At 43.1% G+C, this 20,366-nt stretch overlaps 1 protein-coding gene across 1 annotated transcript in view; it reads right to left on the reverse strand.

Annotated features, from left to right (window-relative positions):
- Nucleotides 1-20,366, reverse strand: part of LOC137299518 (nuclear receptor ROR-beta-like) — a 74,557-nt gene that overhangs the window by 3,695 nt on the left and 50,496 nt on the right. Inside the window, exons 3-9 of the mRNA XM_067968323.1 lie at nucleotides 19,408-19,549; nucleotides 17,273-17,686; nucleotides 16,679-16,800; nucleotides 15,774-15,906; nucleotides 8,017-8,124; nucleotides 7,388-7,498; nucleotides 4,919-5,031 (exon numbers count right to left, since the gene is read on the reverse strand). Of these exons, the coding sequence (XP_067824424.1) occupies nucleotides 4,919-5,031; nucleotides 7,388-7,498; nucleotides 8,017-8,124; nucleotides 15,774-15,906; nucleotides 16,679-16,800; nucleotides 17,273-17,686; nucleotides 19,408-19,549 (1,143 nt within the window). The remainder of the gene's footprint in view (nucleotides 1-4,918; nucleotides 5,032-7,387; nucleotides 7,499-8,016; nucleotides 8,125-15,773; nucleotides 15,907-16,678; nucleotides 16,801-17,272; nucleotides 17,687-19,407; nucleotides 19,550-20,366) is intronic.

Here is a 20,366-nt window from a genome sequence, read left to right on the forward strand (position 1 = left end):
TGTGTCTTATCACATCTCCTTTGTCTTTCATGAAACTTAACCGGTTCCAGCCAGCTCAGGCCAGCGACTGAACTCAGGTTACTTCAGTTCAAAAGTTGCTTTTGCCTGTGTGTCAGCAGTTCGGAATAAACTCAGTAGTTTCTGCAACCCCTGGCCAACAAGTGGACAGAGAAATATGATATAAAATTTCTAGGTTCAGATGTCAAGTTGAAGTAAGAGGTGTACACGGAGTAAAATGGAACAATTCACTCCCACCTGGTATTGTACAACATGTGTTGACTCAGGCACATGCATGCTCTAAACTGACCACGATGGTAGGCAGGAAAATACGAGAGAAGAGCAAGTTGTGTTGGTAACTAAAGATTTAATATTCATTTGGCATTGCAGAGCTTACTCTGCACGTCTTTTGTTGTGGTTTCTATGGGGTAGATTTCCCACCTCTGAGCAGTGTTCGGGTGACAGGCCACCTGATAGTTCCAAAGGGAGGCCCCGTCCATTTTAGGGGCTGAGTCTCATTAACATAGGGCTGGCAGGACTGCGGGTGCAAAAATGAGCGCCTTGGGGCAGCCTGTGGACTCTGGCCTGCTGCAATATCAGGCAGCTCGGCTGGTTTATGGGCTTGGTGGGGTTCTGTTCTTGGTGGAGAGGGTAGACCGGGTTGGGCGGCAGCCCAGGTCGTTTTTGTGGAGCCCAGAGGAGCTCCGGGCCCCACAAAAAATAAATTGAAACTTACCGTTCCATCGCCAGCTGAAACTGTGCAGAACACATGCTCCACCCAGTTGGGTCCTAAAATGACAGCTGGTGTCCTAGGATCTTGATATAGGGCCTGCCGCCTGACTCAGTGGCCACTTCATCCATCCAGTGGTTGGCCCTTGAGAACATGGCATCGGCAGGGGTGGGGCAGCAAGTCATACCCCACCATTTTTGGGGCACTACCACCCTGTTGCCGCCAGACTGGAGGCCTCAAAATCTTCCCTTATATTGCTAGCATAAATTTATACATAAATATAAATGTTAACTAAAGACTTCAGAATCATTTTTACAATGTTTATGTGAATTGAGACTAATTACATTTGAAACATGGAATTTACAATGTGAAATCAGACTAACCCAGCCCCCAAAATGGACGGGGCTTTCCGTTGAAACTATCAGGCGGCCTGTCACCCGAACGCTGCTCGGAGGTGGGAAATCTACCCCACAGAAACCACAACAAAAGACGTGCAGAGTAAGCTCTGCAATACCAAATGAATACCAACTCTTTAGTTACCAACACAACCTGCTCTTCTCTCATATTTTCCTGGTCAGTGGTCAGTTTTACAGTGAACTGCAACAGTGGGATGTTTTAACATATGACTCTTAGCAAGAAACAGTCACACAGCCTTACTTATTACAGGCTGCGAATATTCAGCATTTCACTTGTTTTTCATGTAACTCCATTTTAAAAATAAAGTGTGATGGAGATTGATCTTGTGCCCCAGAAACTAAAGTTAACTGTATATTGTGTTTAATTTCTTTCAACGTGAATTGACATTGAAAACAGCCACCATTTTATTGATACAGGCACTGTGCTCATTGTTCAATGAACCATTTTAGTTGTGTACTTTTATTAACTGGACAAATCTGTATTTGCCTCCACTCACATGCAAGTTGATTTTCCTCATGAGCGAAACCTTTTCTAATGTTAAGTACAGTACATAACAAATGTAAATATTTACAATAGAAAACCTATCATTTGGTGTGGGATTAGACACGCTCTGCCACTTAAGTTGCTGGTTGCATCTGTGATATCAGTCAGAATTAAGATAAATTCCCAAGCGCGTAGGGGAAGGGACGGGCAAGCAATTCAAATACGTAACAGACATCACGCTTCCAAGTTATGCAAAACTATTCCAACTTTTGCATCAAACAGATAATTTAAGTAAACCGTCAAAATATAATTTTTGCAGACAAAAATAGCTGCTCCCTAAAAGGTCACAAGGAGCATACTATACTCTAATTCAAGTGGTCACATTCAATGTTCGAAATTTACTGACATTTTTGCCAATGTTACACAACAGAAACAAAGAGCACCAAAGAAAAATGCTCCTGAATCCTGAAATATGTAGAGCTGCTCGGCTCAGATAAAGATTATACTTGGGATTAGGATTACTATAGAGTGGAGATAAAAATAGCCAACTGGTAAATCTTTCTCTTAGAGCTCAATTAATCATTCATTCAGCATTTCACCCAAACAAAATTGAAAACACGTAAGTAAAATCACTGCCTTTGTGTTGTAAGAACGTAAGAAATAGGAGCAGGAGTAGGCCTCCTCGAGCCTGCTCCGCCATTCAATAAGATCATGGCTGATCTTCCACCTCAACTCCATTTTCCCGCCCTATCCCCATATCCCTTAGTGTCAAAAAATCTATCGATCTCAGTTTTGAATATACTCAATGATTGAGCATCCACAGCCCTCTGGGGTAGAGAATTCCAAAGATTCACAACCCTCTGAATGAAGACATTTTTCCTCATCTCGGTCCTAAATGGCCGACCCCTTATCTTGAGACTATGACCCCTAGTTCTAAACTCTCCAGCCAGGGGAAATAGCCTCTCAGCATCTACCCTGTCAAGCCCTCTAAGAATTTTATATGTTTCAAGATGAGATCACCTCTCATTCTTCCAAACTCCACAGAATATAGGCTCATTCTACTCAATCTCTCCTCATAGGATAACCTTCTCATCCCAGGAATCAAGCTGGTGAGCCTTTGTTGCACCCCCTCTAAGGCAAGTATATCCTTCCGTAGGCAAGGAGATCAAAACTGTACACAGTACTCCAGGTGTGGTCTCACCAGAGCCTTGTATAATTGCAGTATGACCTCCTTACTCTTAAACTCCAACCCCCTTGCAATAAAGGCTAACATACCACTTGCCTTCCGAATTGCTTGCTATACCTGCATGTTAACTTTCTGAGATTCATGTACAAGGACACCCAAATCCCTCTGAATACCAACATTTCTTAGTCTCTCACCTTCTAAAAAATAATCTGCTTTTCCATTCTTACTACCAAAGTGGATAATTTCACATTTCCCCACATTATACTCCATCTGCCACTAACTTAACCTGTCCATATCCCTTTGCAGCCTCTTTGCGTCCTCCTCACAGCTTACTTTCCCACCTAGCTTTGTATCATCAGCAAACTTGGATACATTACACTCGGCCCCCTCCTCGAAGTCATTGATATATACTGTAAACAGCTGAGGCTCAAGCACTGATCCTTGCAGCACCCCACTAGTTACAACCTGAAACCTGAAAACGACCCGTTTATTCCTACTCTCTGTTTTCTGTCCGTTAACCAATCCTCAATCCATGCTGATATATTACCCCCAATCCCACGAGCCTTAATCTTGTGTAACAACCTCTTGTGTGGACTGTCGGACAGTTCAGCTAATATCCAGTCTTGCATAAGCTGCAATGTCCTCTAGCTAAATACTTGGAAGACCAAAGCCATCATCTCCGGCTCCTGCCACAAAGTCCGTACCCTTGCCACTGACCCCATCCCTCTCCTCGGCTGTTGGGATGGATTTTAACTCCTGGGTGAGAAGCCCGGGGTGGGGGTGGTGGTGGTGCTGATGGCCTTCCCGCCTCAACTGATTTTAACAGCCATGACTCATTCACATCTTGCTGGCCAGCTGCTCGCCTCAACTTCCCAGGATAGCAGATGCCCACCCTTTCCTTGTGGAGTCTGGAGGAGCACTCCTGTACATCTTGGCTCCACTAAAGGAAGTTTGTGACTCACCTTAGAGGGCCTCATCTTTTTCCTCGCTAGTGTTTACTGGGTGGTTTGCCCAGTAGGCTGTTAAAATTCCACTGGGGTTCTTTGGATGTCATGGGACCCTGATTAGCATATTTTAAATGAAGTTCCCACCTTGGGTGGACGCCTTGGCTGCCAAGAAAAAGGGCCCAGTTAAGAATGGAGTGGGAACGTGGCGGTAAGTCTTTGCTCAACTATTTCAACTGCGCGCCTGCCCCGTTCCTGCAGGGCGAGGTGGGTTAAAACTCCCCCCATTGTCTCAGGTTAAACCAGACTGGTCACGACCTTGGTGTTACATTTCACCTTGAGCTGAGCTTCCGACTCCATATCCTCTCCATCACAAAGACTGCCTACTTCCACCTCCGTAACATTGCCTGCCTCCACCTCTACCTCAGCTCATCTGCCACTGAAACCCTCATCCATGCCTTTGTCACCTCCAGACTCAACTGTTCTAATACTATCCTGGCCAGCCTCCCATCCTCCACCCTTCGTAAATCTTAGCTCATCAAAAACTCTTTTGCCCGAATCCCATCCTGCACCAAGTCTTGCTAGTCCATCAATCCACCCTCGGTGGCCTACATTGGCTCCCAGTTCTCCCAATGCCTCAAATTTAAAAGTCTCACCTTTGTATTTAAATCCCTCCACTGCCTCACCCACCCCATCTCTGTAACATCCGCTAGCACTACATGCTTTCCCTGAACTCTCCAATCCTCTGACTTCGGCCTCGTACATTCCCGCCCTTCGCCCCACCACTGACCAGTATGCATTCAGGCACCTACAACCCCATGCTCTGTGATTCCCTTCCTAAACCCCTCCACCTCCTTGTCCTCCTTTAAGACACTGCTTAAAATCCACCTCTTTGACCAAGCTTTTGATCAACTCTCCTAATATCTCTTTGGGTTGGTGTCCATTTTACCCCCTTACGCTTCTGTGATGTGCCTTGGAACTTTTTTCTACATTAAAGTGCTACACAATGCAAATTACTGTTGTTGTTGTTGTTGTTGTTGTTGTTGTTTAGCTGCAGTTGATTGTACTCAGTCGTACTAATTTCTGTGTTTATGACCCCAAGCTGTTTTTCTCCTGAAACAAAATGTTCTAACTTACAGGTAAGCTGGCACATTAATATACCTTTGATAACTTGTCATCATCCAGGTGATTTTTGTGAATGACATGTTGCAATGCCTGATAAATCTTGTCCTGTAGCTTCTTGACTTTTCTAGCTTCAGTCAGCCATGGTCGATCTTAAAGAAAGAGACAATGCAAGACATTATTCCATACCTAAAAACTAAAACTGTTTGGAATGATAATGGATTAGCTGCCTATGAAGTCTCTTACTGGTTTATTGCATGGCGAACTTGATGGCCACTCAACCAATATTTGTATAACATGTGCAGCTCAGTTTATATAATAATAAAAACTCACTGTATACCATTCCACATTAAATAAATTCCTTTTTGCAGCTCATTCACTCAAAAAGCAACTTTGGACTCCTGACTGACGAAGAAATATTCACCTGTCAGATCAGACATTAAACCCAGTCCCTGTCTGCCTTTGAAAACGATTCCTTGGCACTTCTTAAAAGGAGTCATGGAGTGCTCCCTGTGTCCTATCCAATATTCCCCCCTCAACCAACACCTCCATAAAAGATTAAATGGCTTTTCAAAATCATTTCCTGTTTGTGGGATCTTTGCTGTGTGCAAAATGGCTGCCAGGTTTGCCAACATGACAACCGTGATTGCATTGCAAAAAAAAACATTCGACACGGAGTACTTCGGGACATCCTGAGAACGTAATAAGCCGCTTTACAAATTAAAGTTCTTTCTTTAAATTTTGTGGCATTAACTTAAGGCTTTGACCTATAATTTCAGTCAATCTTGCCTTCATTCAGTGGGGTTGCTCAGTTATTGAGATGGTTGCTAGGTGGGTATAGGCAACATATCTTGGGAAAAGCTAACATCCCACTTATATATTGGCAAACAGAACCTGAATTGACAAAGGGATCTGATTCTTATTTGCCTCTATAAATTATACAAATAAAAAAAGCAAACTTAAAGGCACCCTACCTTTTTATCTAGTTGCTATAACTTTTAAGGTGCTGAAAGAAAATAATAACAATATGCTGTATTTATTGTATAAATACGGTATATGTGTTCGGTAGCAATGGTTTATGGTGAAATTATTGTTCCATCAATGCCACTAAGGCCTTGGAAATGGGCTGTGAGGTGAGAACTGTCCACAAACTGTTCTAGTAAATGTTTATGTGGCTTTCCAGTAATGTTCAGATCAGAAAATAAGATAACTAGTCACTGGAATCAGCCATCTCAAGGGGAGAGAAAACTTATCTATATCTTACAACAGTTCAATCAGGAACCTCTATTTTCAATTTAAAATATTCAATCACAGACTGGACGTTTCTTGATTTTAAGATATTCAAATCTTAAGCTATCCGATCAAAGGAAGGAGGGAAATGAAGTGATTCAATAAAGGACGCCCATTTTTCTTTATAATTAGGGATCTAACAAATTGAATTTCCAGAAATTGCATGTTCCAAGCTGCATGTTCTTGTGATTCTGGTGAGCAGGTTGTTATTAAGGAGAAAAACAGATAGAGATTCTCTTGTTTTACATTTAAAGAGGAATGTTTGGCTCCTAATTACAGTTTTTCACATACCATGATACCTGCTGTTCAGTTAAATTATACAAAAATGGAACATCAGCCATGAAACAGGCAAATTTCTAACAACCTTGATCAGGAAGTACTGGCAACAAGGAAATTCCTGTCCACAATTTCATCATTGTTGGATCAGATCAGTTAATGATCTTTTTGATAAAACATGGTCTTAACTAGGATATTTCCCCATTAAGTAAGAACTAAAAAAAAAATTACCCCATTTTCTAAGTTATTTTCTCCCCCGTCATTAGGTATCTGTGGAAAGTTCCCCAGGTAAGGCTCTACCAGTCTTGTCTTGTGGGGGGTGAAAGAGAGAAAGAAAAAGAAAAAATAGTGGTGGCGGGGGTGGGGTTGCAGGAAAAGGGGAAGAAGAGGGAAGATATTACTGTGGAAACTAGCCTCCTCCATTGAAATGAAATGCCATTGGGTTCATGACTGATGCCCATTTCTATTGCCAAACAATTAAGAGATATTTCAAAAATATGGCAAGCATTTCTCAGTCTCCTGTTTCCTTCTTACATCTTAAGATGTGCCACTCATTATATCCACTTTGGAACAATGAAAGTAAATTTTGCTGTAATTGAAACTCAAGCTGATCAGCCTAGAGTCCAGTCATCAACTGGCTGAACTATCTGACCACATATGAAATAGCCATGAGGAGCAGCACAAAATTGGGGTACGTTACATCTTCCCCCCCTTCCCCCCCCCAATATCCCTTTCAGCAAGTACTTGGGCTCCACTGGATGGTTAGGCGGAGATATATCAAGTGAGCAATCATGGAAAAGAACCCATGCTTTGGTCCGATATTACTGAACCAACAGACAGCATCGCTAGGCCACACAGCAACAGAACATTTTAAAATACAAGATATGGCCAATAGCCATTGCATTTTCCACTTTAATGCTTTAACATTCATATTTTACATACCTGGTGACAATAAGATGCCAGCTGTGAACAATGCAATCTCTTCCTCCGTTAAATGCAGGCAGCACAAGCTTTTTGCCAAGTCAAAGACAATGCTGATCAAATCATCACAACCTGAGGAAAAAAGGAAACCATCAGCCTTGTAATGCAGCTGCAGGAATATGTGGGAAGAAATTCACTAAAAATAGATTGTGGATAATGGAGCTACACTTTGTCATCATCAAACAGCTGCAAGAGTAAATTATTTCTGTAAATTCCTAAATCTGAATGTTATAAAGTAGCATTTGAGAATCTCCTAAATTACAGAATATTTTCGGATATATTTGAGCCCTCAGTCTCCACAAGCGTGCAATGGGCTTACAATTTTCCATGCTCGCAGCATGTGATGTACTTCACCATGGATCCTATTAAAATGATCCTACTGCATGACTAAACTGGAAATTTAAATCAACAGTTTAACCTCTTTTTTTGCCTATACCAATATGGCGGGCGGCACACTTCCGGCTCGTAATGAGCCTTCGCTTCCTACCCGCCATATTGGAGGCTTAGATGCCGTTTAGCACCATCGAATTTCTAGGCCAGTTGCATTTACTTCTGACCCCCTCCTTATGTTCATGCAAATCGAATCCTACCCAATGATTTGAAGATCTGCGTGCCTCCATACTTTCCTTCAAAAAACAGCGTATTGTTCAAAGGGTTATATGCTCGGCACATTCGAACCAACAAGACCTCAAGGCAACCTAGAATAGAAAGACAGAAAATTCTCTCTCTAATCTCACAAAATTAACACCTTTTAGTTTGGAACAGAAAGTTGAGTGTGTGGTTAGAATTTAGAGTGTCGCACCAGCATTAAAATTGACATTCCAAACAGAATCTTTCAAATGAGAGGACAAAATTGAAAAAAATAATTGGTTTGCTTCAATATAAAATAGTAACAGGGCTTTTATAAGCACATCAGATGTAAAAAGGTTAATTAAAGAAGGGGTGTCATTTGTACTTGAGAATTGAGGGAATGGCAGAAATGCTTACCAAGCACTTTGGGGGCAAATTTAACCTGACCGGCCCGTCGGGAAACTGACGGGATTGGATGCAACACTGGTTTTACGTCCCTCCTGATTTTACTCTCCATTGAAGTCAATACAGTAATATTGGGCGGGGTGTAAAACCAGCGTTCCACCCAATCCCATGGGTTTCCCGCTCGGCGAGTTAGGTTAAAATTATCCACATTGTCTCTGTTTTCATAGAGGAATGTGAAAGTGGAACTGCAGGATTAACTGAAGGGGGATGTGGAACATCCACTATTAGAAAAATTCAAAGGAAACTGCCAAGGAAAAGCAGAAAAGTTACAAGAGGACAAAATTTAGCAAGAAGACATGGGGCCCGATGTTAGCAGGGCTGCGGGTTCTCGGCGGGGGGACTATCGGGCGCGTGGGTAACGCGCCCAGTGAAATTAGTCAGCTTCCCGCACGATCGTAGCAGACAATCCACTAATTGGATCCACTTACCTGCTCCTCCGGGTTCCCCACTGCTGATCTGCGCGTCGGGCGGGCTGCGCATGCGCAGTAAGATCTGTCAGCTGGAGGCACTCTATTTAAAGGGGCAGTCCTCCACTGACTGATGCTGCAACAAATAGCAAAAATTACAGCATGGAACAGCCCAGGGGGAAGGCTGCTCCCAGTTTAATGATGCCTCACTCCAGGTATCAATACATGGGGTGAGGAGGAGGGGGAGGACAGAGATCTTCCTCCCGGCGGGCGGGAGGAAGCGGCCTGCCTCTGCCACCAGGAAGGCCTGGCTCGAGGTGGCAGAGGAGGTCACCAGCGCAACCAACATATCGCCCACCTGCATACAGTGCAGGAGGCGCTCCAATGACCTCAGTAGGTCAGCCAAAGTGAGTACACGTAGTCTTTCCCCTACACTCCGTCTGCCACATCACTGCCCCCACCCCACATCTCCTTCAGCACTGCCAACACTACTCTGTCACATCACCCCTCATACCCACTCAAACCTCACCCTCTCATCTTACCTGCACCTACTCACCTCGCCAGTACTCATCCCGCCACTACCACTCAACCCAATCCTCATACAATCTCATGGCTCTATCTCATACTCACCATCTCGTGCATCTCTTTCACGGCCAGCCTCACTCAACCTGCCACTACCTGTGCTGCAGCCACAGGGCATACATCACATATGTGCAGTAGGCAGTGTAAGGCAAATGTGTCGTGAGCGTGAAGGGGATGCACAAGGGTGTTTGAGGGTTTGTCATGGGTGTTACTTATATTGAATTTCTGAACAACTCACATTACATATTATATTGGCACCACTACTGCCATGTCTTCGCGAATCCTGTCTGGTTTGTGCAATAATGCCCGCTCCTGAGGATCACTATGAGGACCCACAACTGATGCCACCCATTGTGTCACTGCAGAGTGGGTGTAGTTGTATTTGCAGGGCTCTTCTGCGCAGACGACCGAGAGGCGTCGGCGATGTCCTCGGTTGCACCCTGGAAGGATGCGGAGGAGAAGTTGTTGAGGGCAGTGGTGACTTTGACAGCGACGACTTTGACAGCGACAGGTAAGAAGATGGTGCTCGGGCCAGCCAGGAGCAGCTCGGCATGAAAGAGGCTGCAGATGTCCACGACTACATGTCCAGTGACTCTGAGCCTCTGTGTGCACTGCTGCTCAGAGAGGTCCAGGAGGCTGAGCCTCGGTCTGTGGACCCTGTGGCGAGGGTAGTGCCCTCTGCGACGCATCTCTCTCTGCGGTAGCCCTCCCTCCTGCTGTGCAGGTGGATGTGTCACAGCACTCTGTTGTGGAGCTCCACGTGTCAGAAGTGGACGGCGTGGATGGCGAGGCTGGTCGCCCTCCGAGGAGGTCATGATTGCAGCTACGGCGGCTCCCATCCGCAAGATGTACATCTGAGGGGGTCCGCAAGGTAGGTACATGTCTCTGGACCCCGGGGTAAGAACATAAGAACATAAGAAATTGGAGCAGGAGTAGGCCAATCGGCCCCTCGAGCCTGCTCCGCCATTCAATAAGATCATGGCTGATCTGATCCCAACCACAAATCTAAAGAACACAAGAAGTCGGAGCAGGACCCGGCCACATAGCCCCTGGGCCCTCTCCGCCACCCACAGGGCATTGACCGATCCGAACTCAGCTTCATGTCCAATTTCCTGCCCGCTCCCCATAACCCCTAATTCCCTTTACTTCTAGGAAACTGTCTATTTCTGTTTTAAATTTATCTAATGATGTAGCTTCCACAGCTTCCTGGGGCAGCAAATTCCACAGACCTACCACCCTCTGAGTGAAGAAGTTTCTCCTCATCTCAGTTTTGAAAGAGCAGCCCCTTATTCTAAGATTATGCCCCCTAGTTCTAGTTTCACCCATCTTTGGGAACATCCTTACTGCATCCACCCGATCAAGACCCTTCACAATCTTATATGTTTCAATAAGATCGCCTCTCATTCTTCTGAACTCCAATGAGTAGAGTCCCAATCTACTCAACCTCTCCTCATATGTCCGCCCCCTCATCCCCGGGATTAACCGAGTGAACCTTCTTTGTACTGCCTCGAGAGCAAGTATGTCTTTTCTTAAGTATGGAGACCAAAACTGTATGCAGTATTCCAGGTGCGGTCTCACCAATACCTTATATAACTGCAGCAATACCTCCTTGTTTTTATATTCTATCCCCCTAGCAATAAAAGCCAACATTCCGTTGGCTTTCTTGATCACCTGCTGCACCTGCATACCAACTTTTTGATTTTCTTGCACTAGGACCCCCAGATCCCTTTGTACTGCAGTACTTTCCAGTCTCTCGCCATTAAGAAAATAACTTGCTCTCTGATTTTTCCTGCCAAAGTGCATAACCTCACATTTTCCAATATTATATTGCATCTGCCAAATCTCCGCCCACTCACCCAGCCTGTCTATATCCCCTTGCAGGTTTTTTATGTCCTCCTCACTCTCTACTTTCCCTCCCATCTTTGTATCATCTGCAAATTTTGATATGTTGCACTCGGTCCCCTCCTCCAAATCGTTAATATAGATTGTAAAGAGTTGGGGACCCAGCACCGACCCCTGTGGAACACCACTGGTTACTGGTTGCCGGTCCGAAAATGAACCATTTATCCCAACTCTCTGCTTCCTGTTGGATAACCAATCCTCCACCCATGCCAGAATATTACCCCCAATCCCGTGATTTTTTTATCTTAAGTAATAATCTTTTATGTGGCACCTTGTCGAATGCCTTCTGGAAGTCTAAATACATTACGTCCACTGGTTCCCCTTTATCCACCCTATACGTTATATCCTCGAAGAACTCAAGCAAATTTGTCAGACATGACTTCCCCTTCATAAAGCCATGCTGACTTTGTCCTATTAAATTATGCTTATCTAAATGTTCCGTTACTGTCTCCTTAATAATAGACTCCAAAATTTTACCCACCACAGATGTTAAGCTAACTGGCCTATAATTTCCAGCCTTCTGCCTACTACCCTTTTTAAATAACGGTGTTACATTAGCAGTTTTCCAATCTGCCGGGACCTCTCCTGAGTCCAGGGAATTTTGGAAAACTATCACCAAAGCATCCACAATCCCTACTGCCACTTCCCTCAAGACCCTAGGATGGAAGCCATCAGGTCCAGGGGATTTATCCGCCTTGAGTCCCATTATTTTACTGAGTACCATCTCTTGAGTGATTTTAATCGTATTTAGCTCCTCCCCCCCGAGAGTCCCCTGTTTGTCCAGTGTTGGGATATTCTTAGTGTCCTCTACTGTAAAGACTGAAACAAAATATTTGTTCAGCATTTTTGCCATCTCCATGTTTCCCACCATTAATTTCCCGGTCTCATCCTCTAAGGGACCTATGTTTGCCTTAGCCACCCTTTTTCTTTTTATATAACTATAGAAACTCTTGCTATCTGTTTTTATATTTTTTGCTAATTTCTTTTCATAATCTAACTTCCCTTTCTTAATCAATCCTTTAGTTACTTTTTGCTGTCTTTTGAAGAACTCCCAATCTTCTATCCTCCCACTAAGTTTGGCTACCATATATGTCCTTGTTTTTAGTCGGATACTATCCTTGATTTCTTTACTTAGCCACGGGTGGCTGTCATTTCTTTTACACCCTTTTTTCCTCAGTGGAATATATTTATTTTGTAAGTTGTAAAATAACTCCCTAAATGAACACCACTGCTCATGTACCGTCTTACCCTTTAATCTATTTTCCCAGTCCACTTTAAGTGTGCAGGTTGGTGACTTTGACTGTCAGGAGGAGGGTGGTGGAGGCCGAACTTTGTCCCAAGTGACAGAGTGGCCTCCTGCAATGGGTGAGGGTCTCCCCCCACCCCCCACCTGTCAAATGGACCTTTGCAGCAGCCACAGGTCCATTTGACCTGGGAGTGTTTCCCCCAGTGTGGGAAACAGTCCCAGTTTGTTCTAAAATCCCACATAATCCCTTAATCAGGTCAGTTAATGACCTGAAATACCTAAATAAATACTGTCAAGTGGCATCCCGCTGGCTTTAATTGCCTGCAGGATTCCCACCAGCGGGGGCTGCGCGTCAGCGGGGAACCCGGAAGTGCGCGGGTTTGAGGCGGGCTCCGGTCCAGCTCCGGAATTCTCCGATTTTCGGAGCCCCCCCCCGCCAGGAACGCACCCGATAGCGGGTGCTAAAATAGAGCCCATGGTCTCAGGATTTTTGCTAGAAGAAGGGGGGAAAAGTGAAAAGAATTTATTTTCACTCAGAAGGTGATTAGAACATGGAAAACTTTATTACAAGTGGCTACTGAGGCAGACACTAACAACATTTAAAGTTGTAAACAATTTTACAACACCAAGTTATAGTCCAGCAATTTTATTTTAAATTTAAAATAAAATTGCTGGACTATAACTTGGTGTTGTAAAATTGTTTACAATTGTCAACCCCAGTCCATCACCGGCATCTCCACATCATAACATTTAAAGTGGAATTGGATTAAATATTTGAAAAGGAAAAATATAAGAGAATACAGGGAAAGGGGAAAGAAATAGGATAGCTCCAATTGAGCTCGCACCGTCACAAACGCAATGGCTTGAATGGGCTTTGTCTGTGCTGTAATTCTAGGATTAATACATCACTTTACAATTTTAGACAGTAAGTAAATCAGTTCTAATGTTACTAGTTTGTAAACAATTCAGATCTGACTTGGCCCTCACATTCACTTTAAAAGAAGGACTACCTATTTTCAAAACCAGGCCGTAAATCCATTGTCAGATTTTTTTTTAATTGCTTTTCACAAGTATGATTTATTTTGTAACAAAAATAGCTATAGTTCTGAAAATCAGCACAAAAGGGGAGGGAATCGAATCTAATCCCTTTTCTGTGCCGAACTTGTTTATAATTCCTATGATTTCTTTGCCATACTATACCTATCATTTTAAAATTGAATGATATTATGTATAGTGTTATCAGTATTGATAAAGATGCACTTAAGGACATCCAGGCAATTTTCCAAAGACAGTCATACAGTTGGTATTTCCCTACAAACATTCTAGAACATCCTTCTGGACCACATATTTAGAATATTCCACTGAAATGAAGGAAATATATTCTACTGGAGTGTCTGCTGGTTGTTGTTTTACAGCCTCCAAGAGATAGCCTAAATTAAAATCTTGAAATATATAACTTATATAAATTTTGTAAAGATAAAAGGTATACTTCCACCTTTAACATCGTCCAATTATCTCGTCCCCACATCTATGTCCCAGTGAGGATCGTCCACTCTCGCAACTTTGGTCTACTGAACATACCCCTTCCCTCAGCTTCAACATCAGTAGTAGGACCGTCAGCCATCATGTGCCTGCACTTGAATTCTGTTCCTGAACCTGTCGGTCTTGCTACCTCCATTCCCACACCTTCATGAGCTTCCTTAAAACTTTTGATTGTGCCTTCAATCACCTCCATTAACTTCCCTCCTTCTTCTTGCTCGGGTTTCCTGAGCCTCTGTAAAGAGCCTTGGGACATTTTATTACCCGAAAGACACTCTAGAAGTGCAAATTGCTGCCGTCTACTGTAGGGTCTTGCTACAATTAATTTTTTTTCCCAAATGAGGCTCAGTAGGTTTACCTTGGGTGGATGCATAGCCTGTAATTATTTACCTTCTTTAAAGAATCTGTCCTATGTCCATTCCTCCGAAAGCAGGTTAACACATCAACAGCTGATTAAAACTTTGGAGGAAGCACATCCACAGACATAACCCCCGCCGGCCCGTAGCAGAGAATGTACTGGGAATAAAATTTCTATACTGGTGATTATGGCCAGGATTTTGACCCCGAGCCAGGAAGGGGACTACAGGGGAGGGGGGCGGCCGAATCGCAGATGGGAAACCCGGAAGTACGGGTTTCTCGGATGTCCCTATGATTTTGACGTAAGGACGTCTTTTATTTTTTTTTGTCAGTTGCCCATGCAACAGGCTGGCCTCAGTCGGTTGGGAGCAGAGCAAGGAATAGGTCTTCAGGTAAGTCTTAGATTGTATGGATGATGGGGGGGTAGTGGGAGGCATGGATGGGCACAGGGGCATGGCTGGGTCAGTCATCGGGGGGTGGGGGAGGTCAGTCATTGGAGGTCAGTAATGAGTGGGGGGTCGGGGGTCATCTTGGGGGTCTGTGATCGTTGGGCGGGGGGTTGCTACAGGTAGGCTTGATAGGCCTGGGGGAAGCACTCCTGCTCCTCCGAGCCCACAAGCTATGCCAGAAAGGCACTTACTTGCAGTTTCAGGCCTTCTCGCCTCCTCTCATGCGGCGTGAAGGAGAAGGCCCGGGAATCCCGGCCCCCAGGGGTTGAAATCGCGAAACCTTTCAAAATGGAGGCCCGCAGCCGCCTTGAAAGGTTTTAGTGACCAAGCCGCCTCCTGGGTGCGGGTTAGTTGCCCACACCTCATCCCGCCCCAATGAAAACCGGAAATGGGCGGGGTTGGAGGCAGGTCTGAAACTGTTGCAATTTTCAATGCCCCCAATCCACCTGTTTTTCCTGGTTAAAATCCTGCCCTATGTCTGTATACATAGGCTAAAAAAAAATTGGAAGGTAGTTTTTTTTATGCTGTTGACTTACAGTACAGCTGGAGACGCCCTTCATTTCAACCTATTGCAAGATATCATCCCAGTTGGATTCAAACCAGGCCCAGAGGTGAAATTACAGGGTTGTAATCCTGAATCCCACCCAGGCCCTCAGCTTTACTGCTACTTTGACGTTGCTGTTTTCTGCTGTGCATTTCCATTAGTCTTAATTGAAAATGAGATATTCCTGCTGTGGTCCCTATGTACAAATATCCTAGAACAATGTTGTTTTGTCCTCATCAATACATGGCTATTTTTGTCAGAATAAGAGCATGGATGTCACTTTTACCTGCTTTAAGGAGTATGATCTGATCATTCTGACACAAGTCCATGAATCCACTGATCCGCTTGGCAAATTCCACAACATACTGGATTGCGTTTGTTACTTGGATTGCACACTGCTGCCACATGGCCTCGCAGGACTGTTCAAACACAGGACCAAAGTGAATGTACTACACAAAAGACACCACCAGATTGTATACTGCACATGTAGTTTCTGAACCTATCAAGTAACACAGTGAATAGGTGATCAATATGTATCTTTAGCTATGCATTTTTAAAAATGAAATAATTCTTCGAACTTAGCACATACTTATTACTAATCAAACATACACTTGACAATAGAGGAGGATAGTCTGCAGCAGCAAACAATAACTCATGGAAAATACTACAACAGAGTTCTGTAATTTAGTCCCATTTTAACAGAATTCACAGTGCCGTGCATTTCTCCTTTACTTCAGAGCGTGTTCCTGGCTGCAGTGCTTGGAGTTATGGGGCTTTCACATCTGTGCTGTGACGGTTACAGTATCCAGCAAGCATTTCAGACGCACCCCATCTGTCACAATGCAATGGCTGAGGTGGCAGAGTTGTTCATCAATTGAATGAGAAGGTAAAAGATTATATTGTTGTTACAGTGGGGAGTAACAAAGGGTTAAAATCAGGAATAAAATCTCAGTGGAATGTGTGTTCTTACTGTAATCTCTTTAAACAGATTCTAACCCCCGGTATAAAATATGTTTCCCCCCCAACTATTTTAGTTTGGAGTAAATGAGAATGTTATTTTTAATTAATTTTTGTGTTTTTAATGTGTGAAGACAAACTGAAATAAAATCGGAGAACACACTAATTCTTGGGCATTGTTTCAGTTATATTTTTTCTCTTTACAGAAATTGTTGAAGTGGGTTTAATCAGTACCTTATTTTGAAAGTTCCTGATTTCCTCTTGTGTATAGGGCTGCCAGGCAAGCTGCTTCAATTCATCAGTTGTGTACTGGCAAGTCTCCAAATGGGATTCCACCACATTCTGTGCAATCCGATCTGGACAAGAGAAGAGGATGCAGGTTTTAAAGGGCTGATACGAAAATCTGTGCTCAGAAGCAGTCACACTCATGAATTTAAACCTATGGATCCTATTTCCAATGCAGGAAAAAAAATGGAATTTCTATGCTCTTGTTTCCATTGCTCCCTTATTATGTAGTTTCATCTCCATAACTTGCGATATTAAAATTGCTCTCATTTTTAAGCTAATAGGGGGATACACAAATATGCAGACAGAATCACTGCAGTGTGTTCTTAATGACTTCAAAGAGAAACTTTCATTTCACAGAACAGTAGGTAATGGAAGGGAGAGAATTTAAGATCTCTCTGGACGGATGAATTAAGATGGGTCGAATGGCCTTCTTCATCTGTAATTATATCTTGCAATCTTGTGGGCAGAACAAATAGAATGATAGCCCATATTTCTAGCCCATAGCTACATACTGACTAAATAAGAAACAATGATACATACCTATCTCTGCCATTGAAATTTCTGTGGCGAGCTGACCATTCTCCGGAGAGGGATATGAAAACAAACTGGGCTCTAGCATGATTTCATATATGGACTCCTGTTTTATATGTTTAATGTCATTCACATCCATACCAGACTGATCTGGAGATGGTTCAGCAGAGGTTGAAAGATCAAAGTTATAAAAACTGTTTCCCCCTTCAGGGGTTAGTGGAAAGTCAAACAGGAGCCCGTCTGAGAATGTGCTGCTGATGTCATCCAGATCGCCCAGTCCACTACTGACACTGTTTGTGTAGACTCGTGCAAGTCCCTCTGAATCTTCCTTTGTTGCCAGCTGCTCCTGGTGCTGTTGATGTTTCTGTACCTCCGCGTAGAGACTATCACGTTGCTTTTTGGACATGCGACCAAACTTCACAGCTACAGGAAAGTAAGGTTATTAGTAATTGTGTGATCACTAATTCCTTTATTAATAATTATATAAATAATCATGTGATTACTAATTTGATAGTTGTTATAGGCGCTTAAATGAGAAACACTTCTTTGCTTAAAAGGACAAGTGTTTCTTCAGAAATCAGCCAATCTTTGTTATAATTTCAGTCCCCCCATTTCTGCTTATTATTTTGAAAATCTGTTTCTTCTAATGAGATCACCTTTATTCACCATTGAGAATGGAATTTTTTTTTAAAAGAGAAAATAAAAAATATATATTTCCCTTGCAATTAATGTCTCATGCTCATCCAGGTGAAAATAAAACACTTTTCACTTTTGGCACTCTAGGTCACTCTCAAACATTCCAGCTTTGGTGGTGTGAGCTATATGCAGAGTAAAGCCCCCTTTTCTCTGCCCCAACAATATGTCTGAACCCTAAGCTAAGAATTAACAAAAATCGGCGGTGTAAAACGGGAGGCTGATCCACTACTGCCCACCTTCTGCCTGGCATTAAAAGTGGCTGGAAGATGTTTTCCAATTACTAAGATAACCCAGAAAATTGCTTATTGTTTTGGGAAAACAACTTCCATTCGCATGTTAACCACTTTTCATTTAGGTGCCTTTCTTTTTTAAAACTTGCGAGAATGCACTTCAAAACTCAACATTAAAAGTAATTTTTTTCTAAATCCTCTCTGTGGAAAATTGTTAACAAGTACCAAAATGTGACAGTAACCCATTTGATTTTTAAAAGGAGCATTAAAAGATGAACATCCTTCCAACACTCTTCCAATGCAGGTATTTAAGAGAGACCAAACGCCAATACAGAAGAATGGAATGCAGAGAGTTTAAAAATCCACTAACGTTTTATCAAATCACATCTTAATATAATGTAACCCAAGAAATTGCTGAAAATGCTGCCTATTGCTAAATGCATCCCATTTCCCAGTTCCATAGCAACATTCCATTAGCAATCTGACAGTAGTTAAACTCTGATAAATAGATCATCCCTCCTACAAAGCAAAGCAGTGCTTGTATAAGGATGGTGCTCAGGGTTTCTATAAACTCCAGATAAAAATAACCAATTTGGAAATCTTTGGACTACTGTCCATTCAATCATTCACGCATCCAACAATTGAATCTGAAGAGATACAGGAAAGTCAAATTGGTCAAACTTCTAAAATGTGCTGCCGCCTACAGGTGAGACCTACTGGTTTATGGTCCAGGCTTCAAGCGCTGTGTAATTAAAAAGAAAGATCATTGGGAAGCATATTATGCCTGGATCAAGAATAGTGAACTGAAGACCAACGTGCTTGGTTTCGTGCCTTGGAATTCAATACTTGAATAAAATTTATAGTTTGGCCAGGAATGTGTTTATTTGGGAGCAATGTACTGAACCTATGCCAGCAGATTGAGATGAGTACAAACTCAATATGATCTAAATGTGATAAAACTGATCTGGCTGTTCCTGACTAGAGCCAGGTTCGCACTGAAGTGCTGCCAGTCATTTTTGCCGCTGGGAATCAGTTGTCAGCTCATTGGACCTGGGGTCTGTTTGGGTTCTAATCGACAAACTATCTGAAGCAAGGAAAATATGCAATTTCCTAATTGCGGATAATTCTTAAAACACACACAAAAATGTTCACAACAAATACAGCATTTAACGAAAGGTGATTAGCAAAAAGACAGCTAGTTCCCTTTTTCTCTCTTACCGTCACGTGACATTCCAAGCGCAAGACACTTCTGCAGTCGGCAGTGCTGGCAGCGATTCCGATTGGTTCGATCAATCAAGCAATTCCTCTGACGAGGACAGGAATACGCAGCATTATTCTGTTGGCTTCTCCTGAAGAAACCCTGGTTCAAAAAATGAGATTTTTGAAAGATTAAAAGTCAGTTAATAATGATGTCAACTTGGGGTAACACATTGCATTCCCATAGCCTACTAGCTTCAGATACTGCCAAGAAATAGCAGGTATGCTAATGCTTGGGACAAGTAACAATGTATGCCTGCTTTCCATGAATTGACTAAATGCCTACACAACACTGACTACACTTCAAAAGTAACTAATTGGCTGCAAAGAGCTTTGGAATACCTTGAGAATATGAAAGGCGCTGTATAAATGCAGGTTCTTTCTTTTGAAAGATTATTGGCACAATGGGGAAGGGGGGGAAAATTGGATAAGGGCCGTTTTTGGGTGCAGGTAGTGTGATGCGCTGTTATCCCGTGCCCAATGACCCTTGCGCAGACAGGACACAAGTTTTGGCCGGCCTGAGTACTAACCTGCAGTCAGTGTTCCATTCCAGGCCTTGCATGTGGAATCAATGCAATTTGCACTTTCCATCACCAGGGGGAGCCCAATTTCTTAAAATGAGGATGTTTCTTAGAAATCTCTTAAAGGTAGCTGGTACCTGTTATTTGCTGAAAATAACAGTCTACTGTCTGCACGGAATCTGAACAGAGATCAGACATTGCACACGTAAAACACAGATGCAGGTCCCATCCCTACGTTTACACACTGATAAGTTATGTTGAAACATTGAAGAAAGGTTGCGCACTACTAAATCCCACATCCTCCAATCTGCACGCCAGACCTCACCAATCTGCCATTATGAGTTGGTACCAGGCCTGCGAGAGTGCTTGCACCAAGGTTCTCTGCTGATGCACTAGAGA

Source organism: Heptranchias perlo, chromosome 29, assembly GCF_035084215.1.
Source record: "Heptranchias perlo isolate sHepPer1 chromosome 29, sHepPer1.hap1, whole genome shotgun sequence".
NCBI lineage: Eukaryota > Metazoa > Chordata > Chondrichthyes > Hexanchiformes > Hexanchidae > Heptranchias > Heptranchias perlo.